This window comes from Chenopodium quinoa, unplaced genomic scaffold (genome assembly GCF_001683475.1).
Source record: "Chenopodium quinoa cultivar QQ74 unplaced genomic scaffold, ASM168347v1, whole genome shotgun sequence".
Taxonomy (NCBI): Eukaryota; Viridiplantae; Streptophyta; class Magnoliopsida; order Caryophyllales; family Amaranthaceae; genus Chenopodium; species Chenopodium quinoa.
In genome coordinates, this window is record NW_018742493.1 from 120064 (window position 1) to 136246 (window position 16183).

The 16183-nt window shown below is 36.7% G+C and overlaps 2 protein-coding genes across 2 annotated transcripts; one reads left to right on the top strand and one right to left on the bottom strand.

Moving 5' to 3' along the window:
* Positions 1-139: 139 nt before the first annotated feature.
* LOC110719837 lies at positions 140-2753 on the bottom strand. Its single transcript, XM_021898821.1, has 3 exons — positions 2515-2753; positions 2157-2345; positions 140-723 (listed from the first exon to the last, which is right to left on the bottom strand). The coding sequence occupies exons 1-3, from the start codon at positions 2555-2557 to the stop codon at positions 404-406; spliced, it is 552 nt and encodes a 183-aa protein (XP_021754513.1). The 5' UTR covers positions 2558-2753; the 3' UTR covers positions 140-403.
* Positions 2754-3833: 1080 nt separating this feature from the next.
* Positions 3834-11991, top strand: LOC110719838 (DEAD-box ATP-dependent RNA helicase 20-like). The gene is made up of 10 exons (XM_021898822.1): positions 3834-4079; positions 4166-4401; positions 4918-5097; positions 5206-5367; positions 5584-5738; positions 8241-8333; positions 9205-9290; positions 9384-9610; positions 10924-11157; positions 11538-11991. The coding sequence occupies exons 1-10, from the start codon at positions 4024-4026 to the stop codon at positions 11588-11590; spliced, it is 1482 nt and encodes a 493-aa protein (XP_021754514.1). The 5' UTR covers positions 3834-4023; the 3' UTR covers positions 11591-11991.
* The last annotated feature ends 4192 nt before the right edge of the window (positions 11992-16183 follow it).

Consider the following 16183-nt stretch of genomic DNA (forward strand, 5'->3'; position numbering starts at 1 on the left):
TCTAAGAATGTAAAATGATACTTACCTTTGTAATTGTAATTGTACAACTAGATGCTGCTTCTCATGACATTACGTACTCTGTATTTCATATACATTCAACACAATCAATCTATTTCAGGTTGGTTTGCTTTGGGTCAAATCAGCTTCAAGTTACCTAATTTCATTTACAGTAACGCTATATGCTTGTTTCAATTGGTGATGGCCACAATAAAACTTTCTTCACACAGAAATTACAATTTGGTCAAGGTTTAAAATATACTTTTATATTTTAGTTAACCAAGAAACAATACAAGACTTGTAAATCTATTGTGAACCTTAAAGAAGCAAAAGTTTTAAACCTGGTCCCCGAAAACCAATAAAAAAAAATACCTGATTCTTACGGCATCTGTTTCTGCACAAATTTTTAGATACTTGGGATGGACTTGGCTCTGATAAACTGCTTCAGGATAGCTTTTTCTTCATCGATGCGCTTCTTTTCTTCAGGGTCATTTGTCTTGATCTTCCTCTTTTCTTCTAGCATCCACTTGAACAGCTCCCTTTGCTGCTGCTCGGGAATTGGTTCTCGCACTCTTGTTGCCTGTGCTGCTGGCAGACTCGCAGTAACAGCAGCAGTTGTTGGGGTTGCACTTGATGTTGAGGGTGTCGGCGTGAGAGTGGAAGCTGCATCAGTAGTTTCTTCCTCAACAGTTATGTCTTTCTTCTTTGTCCTCATAAACAGGTAAGCTATAAGACAAACAGACAGCTATCAGGAATTCACGCATGTGATAACATATGATCACAAGAAGTAACCACACTAAAGCACTATAACAAACAATGCTGCAGGAATCATATTGTCAACAGCAATTGGTTTACTTCAAAGAGAACGCCAAGCAAATGCAATCAAAAGCCTACAGGATCAAAAAGAGAACTCAACAAACCATTGCTGACATGACAATCCTTAACAATTACAAGCAAGATTTTAGGAACAAAGGGCAGAAATTGCTCCGGCAAAAATCTGAGAGCCTCAAAAATAACAACAATAAATGATGTGATTGGCTTTGAGAATTACATTAACAAACTCAGAGAAAACTGTTTTTGTCATGTTAGTAAAGAAGACATGGAATAACAGGGGAAGAATGAGGTGAAGCTTAGAGTTTAAACAGGGAAAAATAAAGCCTCTGCCTAGGAACCCATATTTGAAGGCTTTGTAATTAAGGGCAACACTAATTCAAAATATTTTGACCAAACGGCAAAAATCCGTCACCATTTTAGCTATTCCATGATCCAAATGGTCCGATTCTAAACTCACTGTTGATCACATTCCTACAAAGGCAGCAAAGATAATATGCATTTCTCAAGGAATATTGTTATCCCAAGGAATGCCGTTGAATATCTCTATTTTATAATTTAGAGAAAGTATATGGCATTTGAACACTAGTAGCATATGGCATTTCAGACTCTAGTAACTTAGTAAGATAAGGCATCTCAGACTCTAGTAACATAAGACATCCCTGACTGAAAGCATGCTAATTCGATATATATATTTATTACATTCGTAAGCCACAAGTCATTGTTGTAGGTCTACACAATTTCCAGTCACAACACAATTACCAGCTTATTATGGTATAAGCAATCAATTTTTGTAAAAGTTTTCTCTGCTTAACACCTTAAGTACAATTCATTCTTTGTTGGTGCACAGATTCAGTTGAAAACACACACTTACCAGTAACCAGCTTAATCTCTTGGAATGAGGAGTCTACCTTGTTTTTCTAGATTGTAACGCATAATCTAATCACCTAATAGCAACCTTCATTAATCGCGGTAGCAATCCAAGTCTCCAAGATCAAAATCAGCAAGAATATCAAATTCAGATATACTAGTCACAACATTCTGATCACCAAAAACATTCTCCAAATTAATCTCTATTCTCACACAGGCTACAATTGATTGCACCAAACCCAAATTACCATTAAATCCTAAAACCCAAATCAAGTACAAAATCTTCACCCCATAAATGGGCAATTTTCATCCAAACTAATTAAGACCCTAAAATTCCATCTTCCCAAAATTGCATTTAAACATTACAGTTCAGTTTCCTAATCAAACAAAACAAGCAAAATCACAGAAAACCCAGATGCCAAAACTCAAAATATGAACTGAAAGAGAGAGAAACGAACCTCCAATAGCAAGGTTGACAGACAGGATGAGAGGCACGAAGAACTTATACCGCCTCACAAAAGACTGCTTTGGAACCTCTGGAGGCTTGGAAGCACCGCCGTCATAACCACCACCCGTTGACGAAGAAGATGATGGTGTTGCTGTTGTTGATTGAGCTTCCATTGTTACTTTGGATTGCTTCAAATGAGCTGTTTTCATCAATCAAATTAATTTAGCCAATTTTATAAAATTACAAGAAGAAAAGAACACGATTCCATCTTTGTTAGTGGGTCGCAATCACAATCAATCACATATTTTATGGGAAAATTCAGCAAAAAATTAGACTAAGTAAAATAGAAGTGAAGAATAATAATATACCTTTCTTGGGTTTGTGAACGTATAACTTCGGAGGTTCGCTCATTTTTACTTTTTGACTGTTGGAAGAAATTTCTGGTGAGATTGAGAAATGGAAGATGAAACTATGAAAGAGAAAGAGTGAGAATAGAGAGAGAGTTGTCAATTCGAAGGGGATTTTGTGGTTTTCTCAATTGGTGTTGGTTGGGTTGTTGGCTTGTTGCTACACCGCCCTTTGAGTGGACTTGTTGAGGAGAGCCTACTTCATTGCAGTTGTGTTGCTATGACTATGAGGCCCATCGAATGGGAGTTGCATTGTTCTAGTCTTCTCCAGTGGACCATGTGGCGTTGGTTTAGGGATAACTCAATGAGTCGATGGGGGTAGGCCATATGGATTGAAGAGGTCTAGTGTTTCAGCGTCGGTTAATTGAGATAGGGATAGGGATAAGGATAAGGATAAGGATGAAACACCTTATTTTAATAATTTAAATACTTAATCATGAAGTGGATTAAGAAAGAGTGTAATGTTTTATGACTTAATCGCGGATGGTTAATGAAAGGAGAAGCAATTGGTGGTTTTGGTTTGGAAAGGATCGGGGAGGAAAAATAACTTTACTCTTAGTCAAAGGGAAGGAGGAGTTAAGGGTTGATAAGGATATTTTGGCAACTTGACACTTATTCCAATCTTATTCTCAACTCATGTCAAATAAAAAAAAAATGATCTATGTTATCTATCACTCCTTAAACTTCTATCCTTATCTCCCCAAATGTAGTGAGTGTGAAAGAGGTGAAGATGAATGTAACCTTGTAATATTATGCATTGCAATATGTACTATAATGCATTGATGCGACTTCATGTATCATGTGTTGCATGTGTATTTTACACATCGATTTAGATGTATTTTTGGCTATAAAATGACTTGATAACACACAATTATCTATTTGTAGAAGAAAACATACAAAAGAAAATATAATCCTCAATTTCATTAATTTTGCCTGAACTAGTTATACCACTAGGGATAATGTGTATGGAATAGCTCATGCAGTCATGCATGATGAGTTGTTAAAGTGTTTTATGAGTTAATCATATTTTTACTATATAATATTTTCCTAATCTTTTATTTATTATTTTAATTTTTATCATGTCCTGTGTGTATCAAATGCACTCACAAATAACATTAATAGCAATCTTTGAAAAATATAAAAATAATAAGGTTTTTTTATTCAAGTAATAAAATTCTCACCATAATCCAACACCTCGTTCAAGTTTCCACACATCGACACAGGATATGAAACTCGATGCGGGTTTTGACTAGACCAAGGTTGGTATATTAATATTATCCTACAAAGTCACAACTCACAAGTTGGCTAGACTGAAACTGAAGAATAACCGCAATACGGCAGAAAAACGATAAATCTTGAATAAAACCTCAACCTCAACCTCCTCGAAGCCTCCTCTCTTCTTCGACTGCATCTGCGCACCATCTTGACCTCTCTCTCTCTCTCTCTGTCTCCTCCATTAACACACGTATAATGAGCCGTTACGATTCTCGCTCTACTGACCCTACTTCCTACCGCGACCGTCGCAGGTTTCTCCTCTTCCCCAATTCCTTAACCTAGAATCACACATCATTTCACAATTTCATCTCTAATTTAATTGTTGGTGTTTTTGCAGTGATTACGGGACTTCTACTGGCGGCGGAGGTCGAAGTGGAGCGCCCTCCTCGCCGCAACGGAAGCTGGATTTGGATGGATTGGCGCCTTTTGAGAAGAATTTCTACGTGGAGTCCCCGTCTGTCGCCGCCATGAGCGATAGCGAGGTCGAAGAGTATCGCAAACTTAGGGAGATTACTGTCGAGGGTCGTGATGTTCCCAAGCCTATCAAAAACTTCTCCGATATCGGTTTCCCAGGTCTCCCTTTTAATGTTAAATTTGTTTCTAATAAATTAGGTACAGTGGTGGTTTGTTCAACTGCTGAGGATATTCAAGTTTTAGCTTTAGAGGAAATAAGGGATTACCTACATTCCCTACAAACTAACACCCTCGTGCTCTTTGTTTAACAAAGGAAACCGAGGTAGAAATTCATTTTCTGTCTGGAAAATCCACCCAGATTATGGAATTCTTATTTTTAAGGACCCCATCTTGCTTTTTTTTTTTTTTTTTTTTTTTTTGTCTTTGGATAACAATCATCTCTTGGATAGTTGGATTGGGTGTCAAATTGTAGTCAGAGTACTATCCTGCTACTTGCTGAGCTTTCAATGATGAACTTATCTGTAATTTACAAACTAGATTTGCAGTAATTGCCATTTTGATGTGGTGCTCCTGCAGTGTTCTGTGTCCATCTCTCTCTCTCTCTCCTGGTCTGGAGCATTTGTGGGTGTTAGATCCAGTTATTGACTTATAAATGGTTTGCCTTCTCGACTGCAGATTATGTCATGGAAGAGGTTAAGAAAGCTGGCTTTACTGAACCCACTGCTATTCAAGCTCAAGGATGGCCTATGGCCCTAAAGGGTCGTGATCTTATTGGTCTTGCTGAAACAGGATCAGGGAAAACACTTGCCTACTTGCTACCTGCTATTGTACATGTCAATGCTCAGCCAATTTTATGTAAGCATGCTTCTCTTTGAGTCTTGTACTAAAATTTCTAAGTGATCTGCTAAACCTGTCTGTCGTTGCCTCTTAATTGCCTCAACTTAAGTTCGTGTCATTCTTCAGCTCCTGGTGATGGTCCAATTGTGTTAGTTCTCGCTCCAACTAGGGAACTTGCTGTACAAATACAACAAGAAGCCACTAAGTTTGGCACTTCATCAAGGATTAAAAATACCTGCATTTATGGCGGGGTTCCTAAGGGACCTCAAGTTCGTGATCTCCAGAAAGGTAGGTGCTGCTTGAGTTTGACATGACTTTGTCCATCAAAGGGAGGGGACAAGGATATTTGAGATGCTTTCCTATCATATTGCGACTTTCGTGATCTGCGCTACTTGTTTTAGGTGGTACTCATATTTTATTATATTGATTTTTTATTGCGTTAAGGAATCTGATCATTTAATTGGTCGGGTCTCTTACACATAAAGCTGTACTGTTTCTCTGCAGGTGTCGAGATAGTTATTGCAACACCTGGAAGGTTGATTGATATGTTGGAATCTAACCATACAAATCTACGTAGAGTGACCTACCTTGTGTTGGATGAGGCAGATCGAATGCTTGACATGGGCTTTGAACCTCAGATTCGCAAAATTGTTACTCAGGTATGTGGCTTTTATTTTATTTTCTTCAGTACCATGTTATGTTTTATTGTCATAATGGAACTGTGGGTAGAACATTTCACCTTATATTTTAATAAGGGGAGAGGTTTAGCTGAACTGACAAATCACTTCCGTATCTATATTCTATAGTTTTACACCTTATTGCACCTCTAAAATATCTGCTTGCTACCTGAATATGGCTGTTGGATTAAATCTCATTCCCTCCCCCCTTCCTTTTTGGTGGTGGTGGTGGTTTGGGGTGGTGTGTGTGTGTGTGTGTGTTTGGGGTGGGGTGGGGTGGGGGTGGGGGGGCTTAAGAAAGTTATAAAGAGTATTCCTTGAAAATCTAAGTATATATTTGGGCTAAGTAGATGCATGCTCACTCATTCCGGAATGGTCGAGGAGATTCATGAGAGGCAAGAGCAGGAACCACAGCTGTTGGTAAACAAGTGTTTGACTCAACGCTTAACAGTCAATTAAATTATAACTTGAAATTTCTTACAACCATCATATTTTGTCGGTAATTCAATTTGTCGCAGTGTATGTGAGTCCAACTCTTCTACTCATCTTAGGGTGTTTACTTTTGGACACGTGATAAGGGTTTGGCAGTCCGATTTTCATCTTGACTCTTCAAATATTTGAGCCCCATATTTTTTGAGAAATACTACAAATATAGAGGGAAAGCAAAGCAAAAGGCATGAAATATGTGCCGAATTCTGTTTGATATCTAAATGTTACCCAAACTAGCAAACGAATCAATGCAAGGGGCTGTTTGATTCTCATAACGGAAAGGGAAAGGAATCAAGGAAGAGAAATGAATAGAAAAGAAACAATTAAGGGGCCTTAAAAGAATTATATTTTCTCGAGTGACTGTTGGACTCTCTATTCTTTTTATTATAAAAAAGTGATACTTCAGTCCTTCAATATGATCTCCATGCCGTAGCTTTCTTTTATGCTTCGTGAGAATCCCACTGTTTCCACCTTTGTTTTTCTCTCTTTCAATCTTAGCTGATATATTCAGGTTATCATTGTCATAATCTTTGACAACCATCTTCTTCTATGCATGGCCTAGATCTGTCCTTTTGGTGGTTGGGAATGGACAATGCTTTGAGATCCAAAACCTTGACGCCCAGGCCTGACTATCAAGGGGTAAATTTTCGCCATAAAGGCTCAGTTTCCTAGTTTGTGGGAAAGGTGATTGGGCTGTGGATTAGGATGTGATGGTGGGCCTAGGTCATTGGTGGTGGTTGCGAATGTGTAGTGGTTTTGTGGACAAATAAAAAAGGGTTTCTGGTGGTATTGCTTAGAAGTATGCAGGTGATGAAACATAAATGGATGAAATTCTCCATTATCAGATGCAATCTGAGTTGTGGTGGTGGTTTAAGCCCTTGTCTTCCGCCTTTGGTGGGGTTGGACGTTGGTGGGCAGGTGATCTGGTGGAGGTGAATGACAGTGGTGGAATTGGGCGGGGCTGATTGGGTTGGCGGTGCTCAGTTATGAGGCTGTAGAGGAGTTTTGGGGGGGGGGATTCAGGGAAGTTATTTTCGGATTACGCAATTTTTTATTATTTTATTTATTTTTTTTTTGGGGGGGGAGGGGGGGGGGAGAGGAGGAATTAAAATGAAATATGGGAAAGGTTAAACAAAAGTGGCTGGGAAAATTGCATAAAAAAAGAATTACTCGTTCCCTTTTTATCTCACGTAACCCCCTAAATATGCAGCCGTCAAATGTATGTGTCCATAATGTATAATCATGCAAAAAAAATCATTTTTTTTTTGAATTTTTTTTTGGAATATCTGACATGGATTAGTACATATATATTTTTTTTGGTTAAGGAGAATTCTCTTGCAAGTAGGGGGGAAATTAGGGATCCCACTTGGTTGGGGTGAGAATCGAACCCCTCTCAGAGGGGTGGAAGGACGGCCTCCAACCAACTAGGCCAACCTTAATTCTCAACATGGATAAGTACATGTACCGGTTAGTCGTATCCATGTCTAAATAACGTGTCAATAATAATGAGAATGTACCTTAACATGCTTAATAACCCATAAGATCTTCACAATCAGAGAAGAAAGGAGTAGAAAGAGGGATTTCTGAATGGTTTACCTTGGAGCCCAAATTAAACCTCCTTTGTGAGTGTTATTTATTTATTTTTATTTTATAATCTTGGATTTTCAGTGGTTGGTCCAATCCTGCGGTGTAATTTTTCCGATCAGAGAATTCTCTTTTTAAAGGAGCTTAGTGATAGTCAGCTCATATCTCTACACATTATGTGCATGTTTCAATTAGGCATTTGGCTGTTCTGGAATAGGTAAAGGTATAGAAGCTTCGTTTTAACTTTATGGCCATGCATGTACAATTATTACTTATATATATATATCTCTAAAAGTCTCTAAACTAATGTCCTGAGATGTAGACTTACCCAGCTGAATAGACAAGAAGTTGTAACTTGCTAAAATTCATTGTTGGTAGACTTGATTTTAACATCTTGTTATCTCAATGCAGATCCGACCAGACCGTCAAACACTATACTGGAGTGCCACCTGGCCAAAGGAGGTTGAACAACTAGCCAGGAAGTTTCTACATGATGCATACAAGGTAAGAATGTAAGATTTGATTTTCCATAATAATATTTTAATTTGGGGCTGGAAAGCACCTGGGTTTTTTGATACAATAAAACTGATGGATCCCGTAAAGTTGAGCTAGGTGAATTATTGGGATTTGGGATGAAACATGAAAGATTTAAAAATATAGGTGACTTTGAAAGTAGGTGGGTTTTGGTACTAAAAAGTATCAACAATGAGTTGTGGGTGCTTTCACACGCTTCACCCCAACACCATACCAAAAAAATGAAGAGGAATTTCTTGTTTGAGATTTAATCCATTGAATCTCTGCTCCCAAGTGTAATAGACTAACCTAAGGAGGGGTAGTATAGGTATTCTACTAATATTAGTTCACTAGGTTAATAGTCCTTAGTATAAATAGAGAGGGAAGAGAAGGAAATAGGTAGGCAAAAATTGGATTGAAACTTGTTGAGAGTTGTGACCTCAAGTCACTCATTTTAGAGGGTTGTGAGCTAAACTCACTATTGTAGATTAATAGCCTTAAGCTATTAAACCTATCCTTTGTAATCCTTCCACCATTATCAATCGTTAGTAAAGCTTCCATCTTTCTTATTTCTTCTTTATAAATCAATTTACCAAAATCAGATTATTTAGCTAATCAAAGAACCAATCTTTTCTCTATATTTTGCTGTTATTATTGTGAGTTATATCAGTTGATCAGTTCGTTACACCAAGTTTGTTTTAAGCTATCTGATGATGAATTATAGTTTCATTATTTTCATGAAGTGGTTTTGCTCTAGTTTGTTCTTGTGGATGTACCTTGTGTTAAATCTTGTCTCATGTCATCCTGTTTCGAAAATGTGGAAAGAGAGACTACTAAGTAGTTTTTTGTTGGGCATCTGTAGGTAATCATTGGCTCTCTAGACTTAAAGGCTAATCATGCTATTCGTCAGATTGTGGAGATCGTCTCTGAGAATCATAAGTATAAGAAGTAAGGAGATCACATATCCTTTTATAATCTCAGCTTAAATACTTGGCTTTTGACAATGCCTGCTGCCTGGGACTTACTTGTAATTTGTTCTAGACTAGTGGATCTCTTGGAGGACATAATGGATGGAAGCCGGATATTGGTATTTATGGACACTAAGAAGGGCTGCGATCAGATTACACGACAGCTTCGCTTGGATGGCTGGCCTGCTCTTTCGATTCATGGGGATAAGAGCCAAGCAGAAAGGGATTGGGTGCTGTCAGAGTTTAAATCTGGCAAGAGTCCTATAATGACTGCTACAGATGTTGCGGCTCGTGGTCTTGGTATGTTCTTCATGCATAGGCTATAATGTTTTGAACCATCCAATTATTGATGTTTCATTACAGCGTTTCCCATATTCTTTGACTGAAGGCTTGGAGCTAAGGACAATTGATGAGCATATTATATTGTTGTTGTTTAGAAGTTTAAAAGGAAAGCTAGATATGTTTTGCATCACCTATTCACGGTCTATACAAACAAAATTAGCTGTGCTCACAAGGCCATAACTGGTCTTGAGTCTTAACATAAGCAATATAAACGTTGCTTTTAGTTTCTTGATTGAACTGGCTCTCCTATTTTCTTTTTTAAACTGGTGCTCAAATCTGGTACTCCGATCATCTTGTGTAGCTCCTTGTTTCTTTATTAAAGGCTAGCGAACACATTCAATTACCATTATACTATTGCTCACTAGTCAAAATGGAAATCTAGATTTGAGCTATGTAATAAAGTTTCAACAAACAAAATCAGAGCCTAGTGGGTGCAATCAACAGAAGGTTGTGAGGCATAATAAATTTTATGGAATTTGTGTCCCTGTCCCTGTTTAAAACAATTGAATTTTGTCGATGAATGAGGATTTATTTGGTAATTATTCGACTTTTTGTTTTGCTCTAAGTATGCCACTAGCTAAATTATACCGCGTTTGAAATATTTCACGTGCTACGAACATGCTGCTAGGGGACCTAGTGTTCCCCTTTTATGATTTATCTCAGAAAGATACTCAAATTGTATACACAAGCTATGTAGTGTGTCATGTGTTATGCTGTGATCCTTTGATGTGGTTTCCAATTGTCATCAGTTCTGCTCTCCATAATAACAAATTAAGGTCAGGAGGGAAAAATACTGTTTTATTGCCTAACGGTGAACTAGGGTTTGTTGGATGAAACTTTTATTCTGCTGTGCTCAAGTAATGTAGCCAATCTAGCCATAGTTTCAAGTGCTTTTTATCCCCCCCCCCCCCCCTTTTTTTTTATTTTTTTAAATAAAAAATATAAATTTATACAAATATCCTAATTTCCTTGCTGTTGTTGTATACCCCTCCGTCCCTTTAAGTTCGCTTAAATAATTTCTTGATCTTGTCATCTTGGGAGATGAACTTGTCAACCAATTTTCTCATTGGGTTGTCCCTTTGAGCTTGCCCTACACCATGATGGCCATAGGAGACCACTACATACAATGTGTTTTGTCCCACCAGTTTTCTTCCTCAGTAAATCCACCCAACCAAGAGAGAATAAACTTAATATGCTCCTCTGGGGCAAACAAAAGTGGACGGAGGACATTTTTTTTTGTACTTACAATATTTTAATTTGGTCTGTGGCAGATGTGAAAGACGTGAAATATGTGATCAACTATGATTTCCCTGGTTCACTTGAAGACTATGTTCACCGTATTGGTAGGACAGGGAGGGCTGGGGCCAAAGGAACAGCATACTCTTTTTTTACAGCAGCAAATGCCCGATTTGCGAAGGAACTTATTGCCATTCTAGAGGAAGCCGGACAGAAAGTCAATCCTGAGCTTGCTGCTATGGGCAAAGGAGCTCCACCTCCTTTAGCTGGTAAGTTGTTTGTAACGAGTCGAGTTCTTGTTCGTCAACTAATCTTGAAAACTGCTAGACTTGGTTCCACCACAACGCATTTAGATCTTGGTACATGCTTTAGTGCTTTATTTTGGGCTGTGATGAGTCTTTCGTAGTTTGATGACAATTGAATTAACAACAGCAGTGGTTATGGTTTATTATTGGAGATTTTGAAATTTTCAATGATATTCAATTTTTCGTTGAAATTGATGAAGGATTTTTCTCTTGTATCTGATTGAACTTATCTGATGGAAAGTAATCTCTTATGTAGCAGTATTATTGAAATGTTCGAACTTACTATGTATTTTGTTTTCTGCATCGCAGCACATATCTCACAGTTTTTCTGTTTTCTGCCTCAGGTGGTATCCCAGAACGAAGGAGCCGGTACAGTACTGGCCGGTCTTGGAGCTAATAGAGAAAGGTTACACGAAGGGACATGATGTTTATACTCCGCCACCTCAACTTACATGTGTAGTTTCCTTTCGCATTCACCTTCACTTTCTGTAACCTTGTGCTAGGATGAGAGTCATGAGACAAGGAATGGTGCTTCAAATGACATTTGAAGGGTTATGGAGTATTCTGATAGTTTCTTTTAAATTAATATTGTGCGACAGTGGTTAATATTTGTCTGTAGAAGTATTAGCGATAGTTCTCAAATTTTTAACGGAGATGCTTGTATTTGAAAATCGAGAGTAGTTCTTGCTATCTTAAATTTTAGGTTATTTAGCGACCAAACACCCTACTGATTCAGTTATCCTGTAAGCTAAAGTTGCTGATGATTAATGTCAGTAATATGTGCTACTGGTTGCTGCACTGCTACTACTACTCTTAACTTCACACCTAAACAAAGATGGCCTAATTAGTACTCCGCTAGTTGCTGTAGTGAAGACTGGGGTAAAAGCAATAAACTTAGAAAATGCTGCTCCGCCATGACCGTCAGCCACCATCTCAATGAACATCTAACCATCATCATCGCAATCCAATTCCTAATTTAATCACAAAGCATGGTAAACTGATCATTAATTGAATCATGGCCTAATTTGTTTATGTTATTTGAACTCACTTATAAAACATGCTAGATTCGTCATTGATGCTATGCTCAATCAAACGACAAAATTCATGTAAATTCACTGTACTACTACTAGGGCTATCATTACTATGTACTCCTATTACAAAGCTAAGATATATTTTGTCTTTACTATAGAGATGATAACTTTTTTTATTAACATTTACTTTCTCTCTATCTTCTTCTGTTAAAACGTACTACATTTACTTTCTCTCTCTTTTCTCCACCTAAAACGTACTCTGAATCTCCATTATTTAAATACCTTAATTGTGAGCTTTCTTTTCTCCATTGAAGTAACTTTTATAACAACTTAGTGCTATTGATTTCTCTCACAAAAGAAAAAAATGTGTCATTGATTGATAATGATTTTATTTTGTTTTATGATATGTAGATCTTAGATATATTGTTGCTATTGATATGTCAAATGCAATTTGCTGAAAACTTGAAATACAACAAGGATTATTTTGGAGGAAGGGTTCCCAAGTTGTCTCCACATCATTTATATGAATTAGCTCCCAAGAATGATATTTCAATGGTTGGAAGCTTACAAAATAAAGGGATCACTAGTTATGATGAGTATGAAAGTCGAGGTGAAGCGTAAATCTTAACAAACCTAGAAATTTAGAGGATTGTCAGAGATTCAACATTGATTCTTACGAAGTGTTAATGGAAACGGAAGAGATTAAACAAGAAATAAGTAACTCAAGCCCAGTTTTTGGAGGCTTTTATGTTTATGATGGTGCGGGAAAAATGGATAAGCTAGATGCATACTGTAGGGTAATAGGTGACGTTTGTAAGATTGGGAGAGCAAGAGCAGGAACGGTTGCCGAGGGAGTGAGCGAAATTGAGAAGGTTGCCAATAAACCACTAATGCACGGTTACTCCGAGGGAGTGAGCGAAATTGAGAAGGTTGCCAATAAACCACTAATGCACGCAGTTACTTTGATAGGTTATGGAAAGTATGTGGAAAGAGGAGAAGAAGAATATTTTGTCATTCAAATTACGTATGGGACACAAGGTATTCCTTTGGTGAGAGGCCGAGTAAGCTATGAGTGTTTTGATTTTGTCATCTCAGCTACGCTCGCAGAGGATGAAGACTAACAATTACGAAAAAGGTATATTTCTATATTTTGATTTTATTTTTTAAGAACTTTGCAAGTTGCTTACATTAGAATCATGAACAGATTGTATCTTCTCCTTAAAATTAAGAATATGAGAACTGTCTAGATTTTAGGTGATAGTTTGTCTGATGTTTCGGCAAACTATATCATGTATTAGACAAAAGACTTGTGATTTTGATTCTTCATTTAAATTGGTTTTGATCATTTAGCAGATTTTATATTTGGGGTATTATGCAAATTTTTTGATATGTGTGTTATTCATTAGTTGTTAATCATCACTTACGTCTTCTGAATAAGATTAAATTGAGATTTGGGGTTTTTATTTGAGTTTTTTGGAGATGTTATTTGCACCTGTTTTGAGGTTCACATAATTAAATTGAGAATTGACTTATTCCCACTGAATAATTAAATTGAGGAAGAAATAACTCATTTTAGAGAGAATTACTAGAATAATGAACATGGAAGAGTAGGGAAAATGTGAATATTGTGGAACTTTTTTGCGTGTTTAATGTTGCACTTACCTCTAACTACAATGATATCAAGCTTTAACCCCAAAAGGACGGGGTTGGCTACACAAACCGGTCGGATTTCATCCCCGTGAGTCACTTGTAAAGATCCTGTATCCTTCGTTCATATTTGTCCAGTGCAATACCATCCTGAGATTTTTTTTTTTTTTTTCGTTTGTGATGCTTGTAACTATATTGAAGTGCAGCAATGAAAGAGACAAAAACGAAATGATATTTTTCACCTAGAACCATATTGTGTAATATATGGTACTATGGGCTATGGATACAATCTGATACAGATCTTTGGGATTGCTGTGTTAGTATTTCAACATGCGTTTGTTATAACATTTTAGGTGTTTTTTGGAACTCAATTTTGTATTTCAGCAACGAAAATATTACAGTTGACTGATCTTTTTACCAATATTTTTACCATTCTTATATCATACATTCATACTATGTACAAGGCTTTTGTGGCTTGCAAATAAGGTGGAGTTGAAGTAATTTAATAAAATTATGACTATTGCTTTGTGAAATTTCTATGGTACACCCGAGTGCATCATACCATGTGCATGGCGTACCCGGAAAGAAACATTACACATATGTATAAATAACACGGATAAAAAAAGAACATTACATACATTTACAAAGAATGTGAGCATAATATGTTCTTTGATTTTGATCATTATGTTTTTTGGGTATGAACTATATGTTCTTTAAATTATAAATTATGTTCTTTAATATAAAATATGTTCTTTTACTTGAATAATTTGTTCTTCTATGCTCATGTTCGTCTGTTCCTTTATGTTCTTTAGAGTATGATATTTAATTTGTTTTATCATTGGGGTATTCGCTTTAATCCCTTATGTTCTTCAAAGTTCTTGTTTATCAAGAGATCCAATAAAGATCATTATATGATATAATAATAATGAACATATTGAAATTACATAGTTTTAATAACTTTTTGTATATTACAAACAAATATAAAGTATAACATGTTTTCAGGGTGAAGAACATTATTAAATCATGTAAAGAACATCAGAAGAAATACACATAACCATTATTGATGAATATTATAATTTATATATATATATTAAAAAAAAATTGATGAAAAAATATGACCTAAATAAAATATTTTAAAAACTGAAATTTGGTAAATTGGATATTTGAAAATGAAATATTGACTTATTTTTGGGAGAAATTAATTTTAGAGAGAAAATTATTATGAGAACTCACGTTCTTTACAAAACAATGGCATGTTCTTTTCTATATACATCCATGTTCTTTACAATTTATAACAATGTTCTTTCTACTATATTTTTTTTTTAACCGGGTGCACCATGCGCATGGTGCACTCGGGTGCACAGATCAAGAATAGGGCCTTATGGTTCTGACGCAACAAATTCGTGTTTGAACAAGCTTTTCTAGATGCTCTTCTCATTGTAGCGGGTTTCATGACACTGGTTGAGGAATATGGTATATAAGCCCTGAACCATGGATCTGCAGTCACTGCTCCTCGTTGGCAGCCCCCGCCTGCTGGTATGGTGAAGATTAACATTGACTCTCATGTCGTGGAAGGCAGATATTTAGGTTTAGGAGTGGCAATTCGTGATGAAGTAGGTGCTGTGAAGAGGCTAAATGTGCGGGATGCAGGTATAGCAGAGGCAACAGCCACACTCCAGGTAGCAATTCGTTTCGGATTCCGCAATGTATGGATCGAAGGAGATGTTCTAAACGTGGTGAAGGCAGTGAACAATCCCGTGGAAGGACTTCACCTATTTTGTAAAATATTTGTGAGATAATTACTTGATTTGCATTGATGATTTTGGCCTATATTTATAGGCTACAAAAGATAATCTAAGGAAAACTTCCTAAACCTACCTCATATCAAATTACTATAAATCTATATTATGCCAACTAACAAAATCTAATCAAATCTTTCCCATAAACTTATCTTAACACCTGGAGCATGGTGAGGATCAAGAATGCCCAACTTGGACAAAAGATAATCAAACTGACGTTTACCAAGTGCTTTTGTAAAAGTGTCTGCCAATTGAGAGTTAGTAGAAATGTATGACGGAGCAATAATTCCTTCCGTAATAGTATCACACACAAAATGACAATCAAGTTCAACATGTTTAGTACGCTCATGAAACATCGAATTTTTGGAAATATGTAAAGCCGATTGACTATCACAAAAATAACGAAATTGCTTTAGGATGATGAACTTCAAGACTCTACATTAAACCTTTTAACCAGTTCAATTCACAAGTAATAGCTGCCATAGATCGATACTTTGTCTATGCAGAAGACCT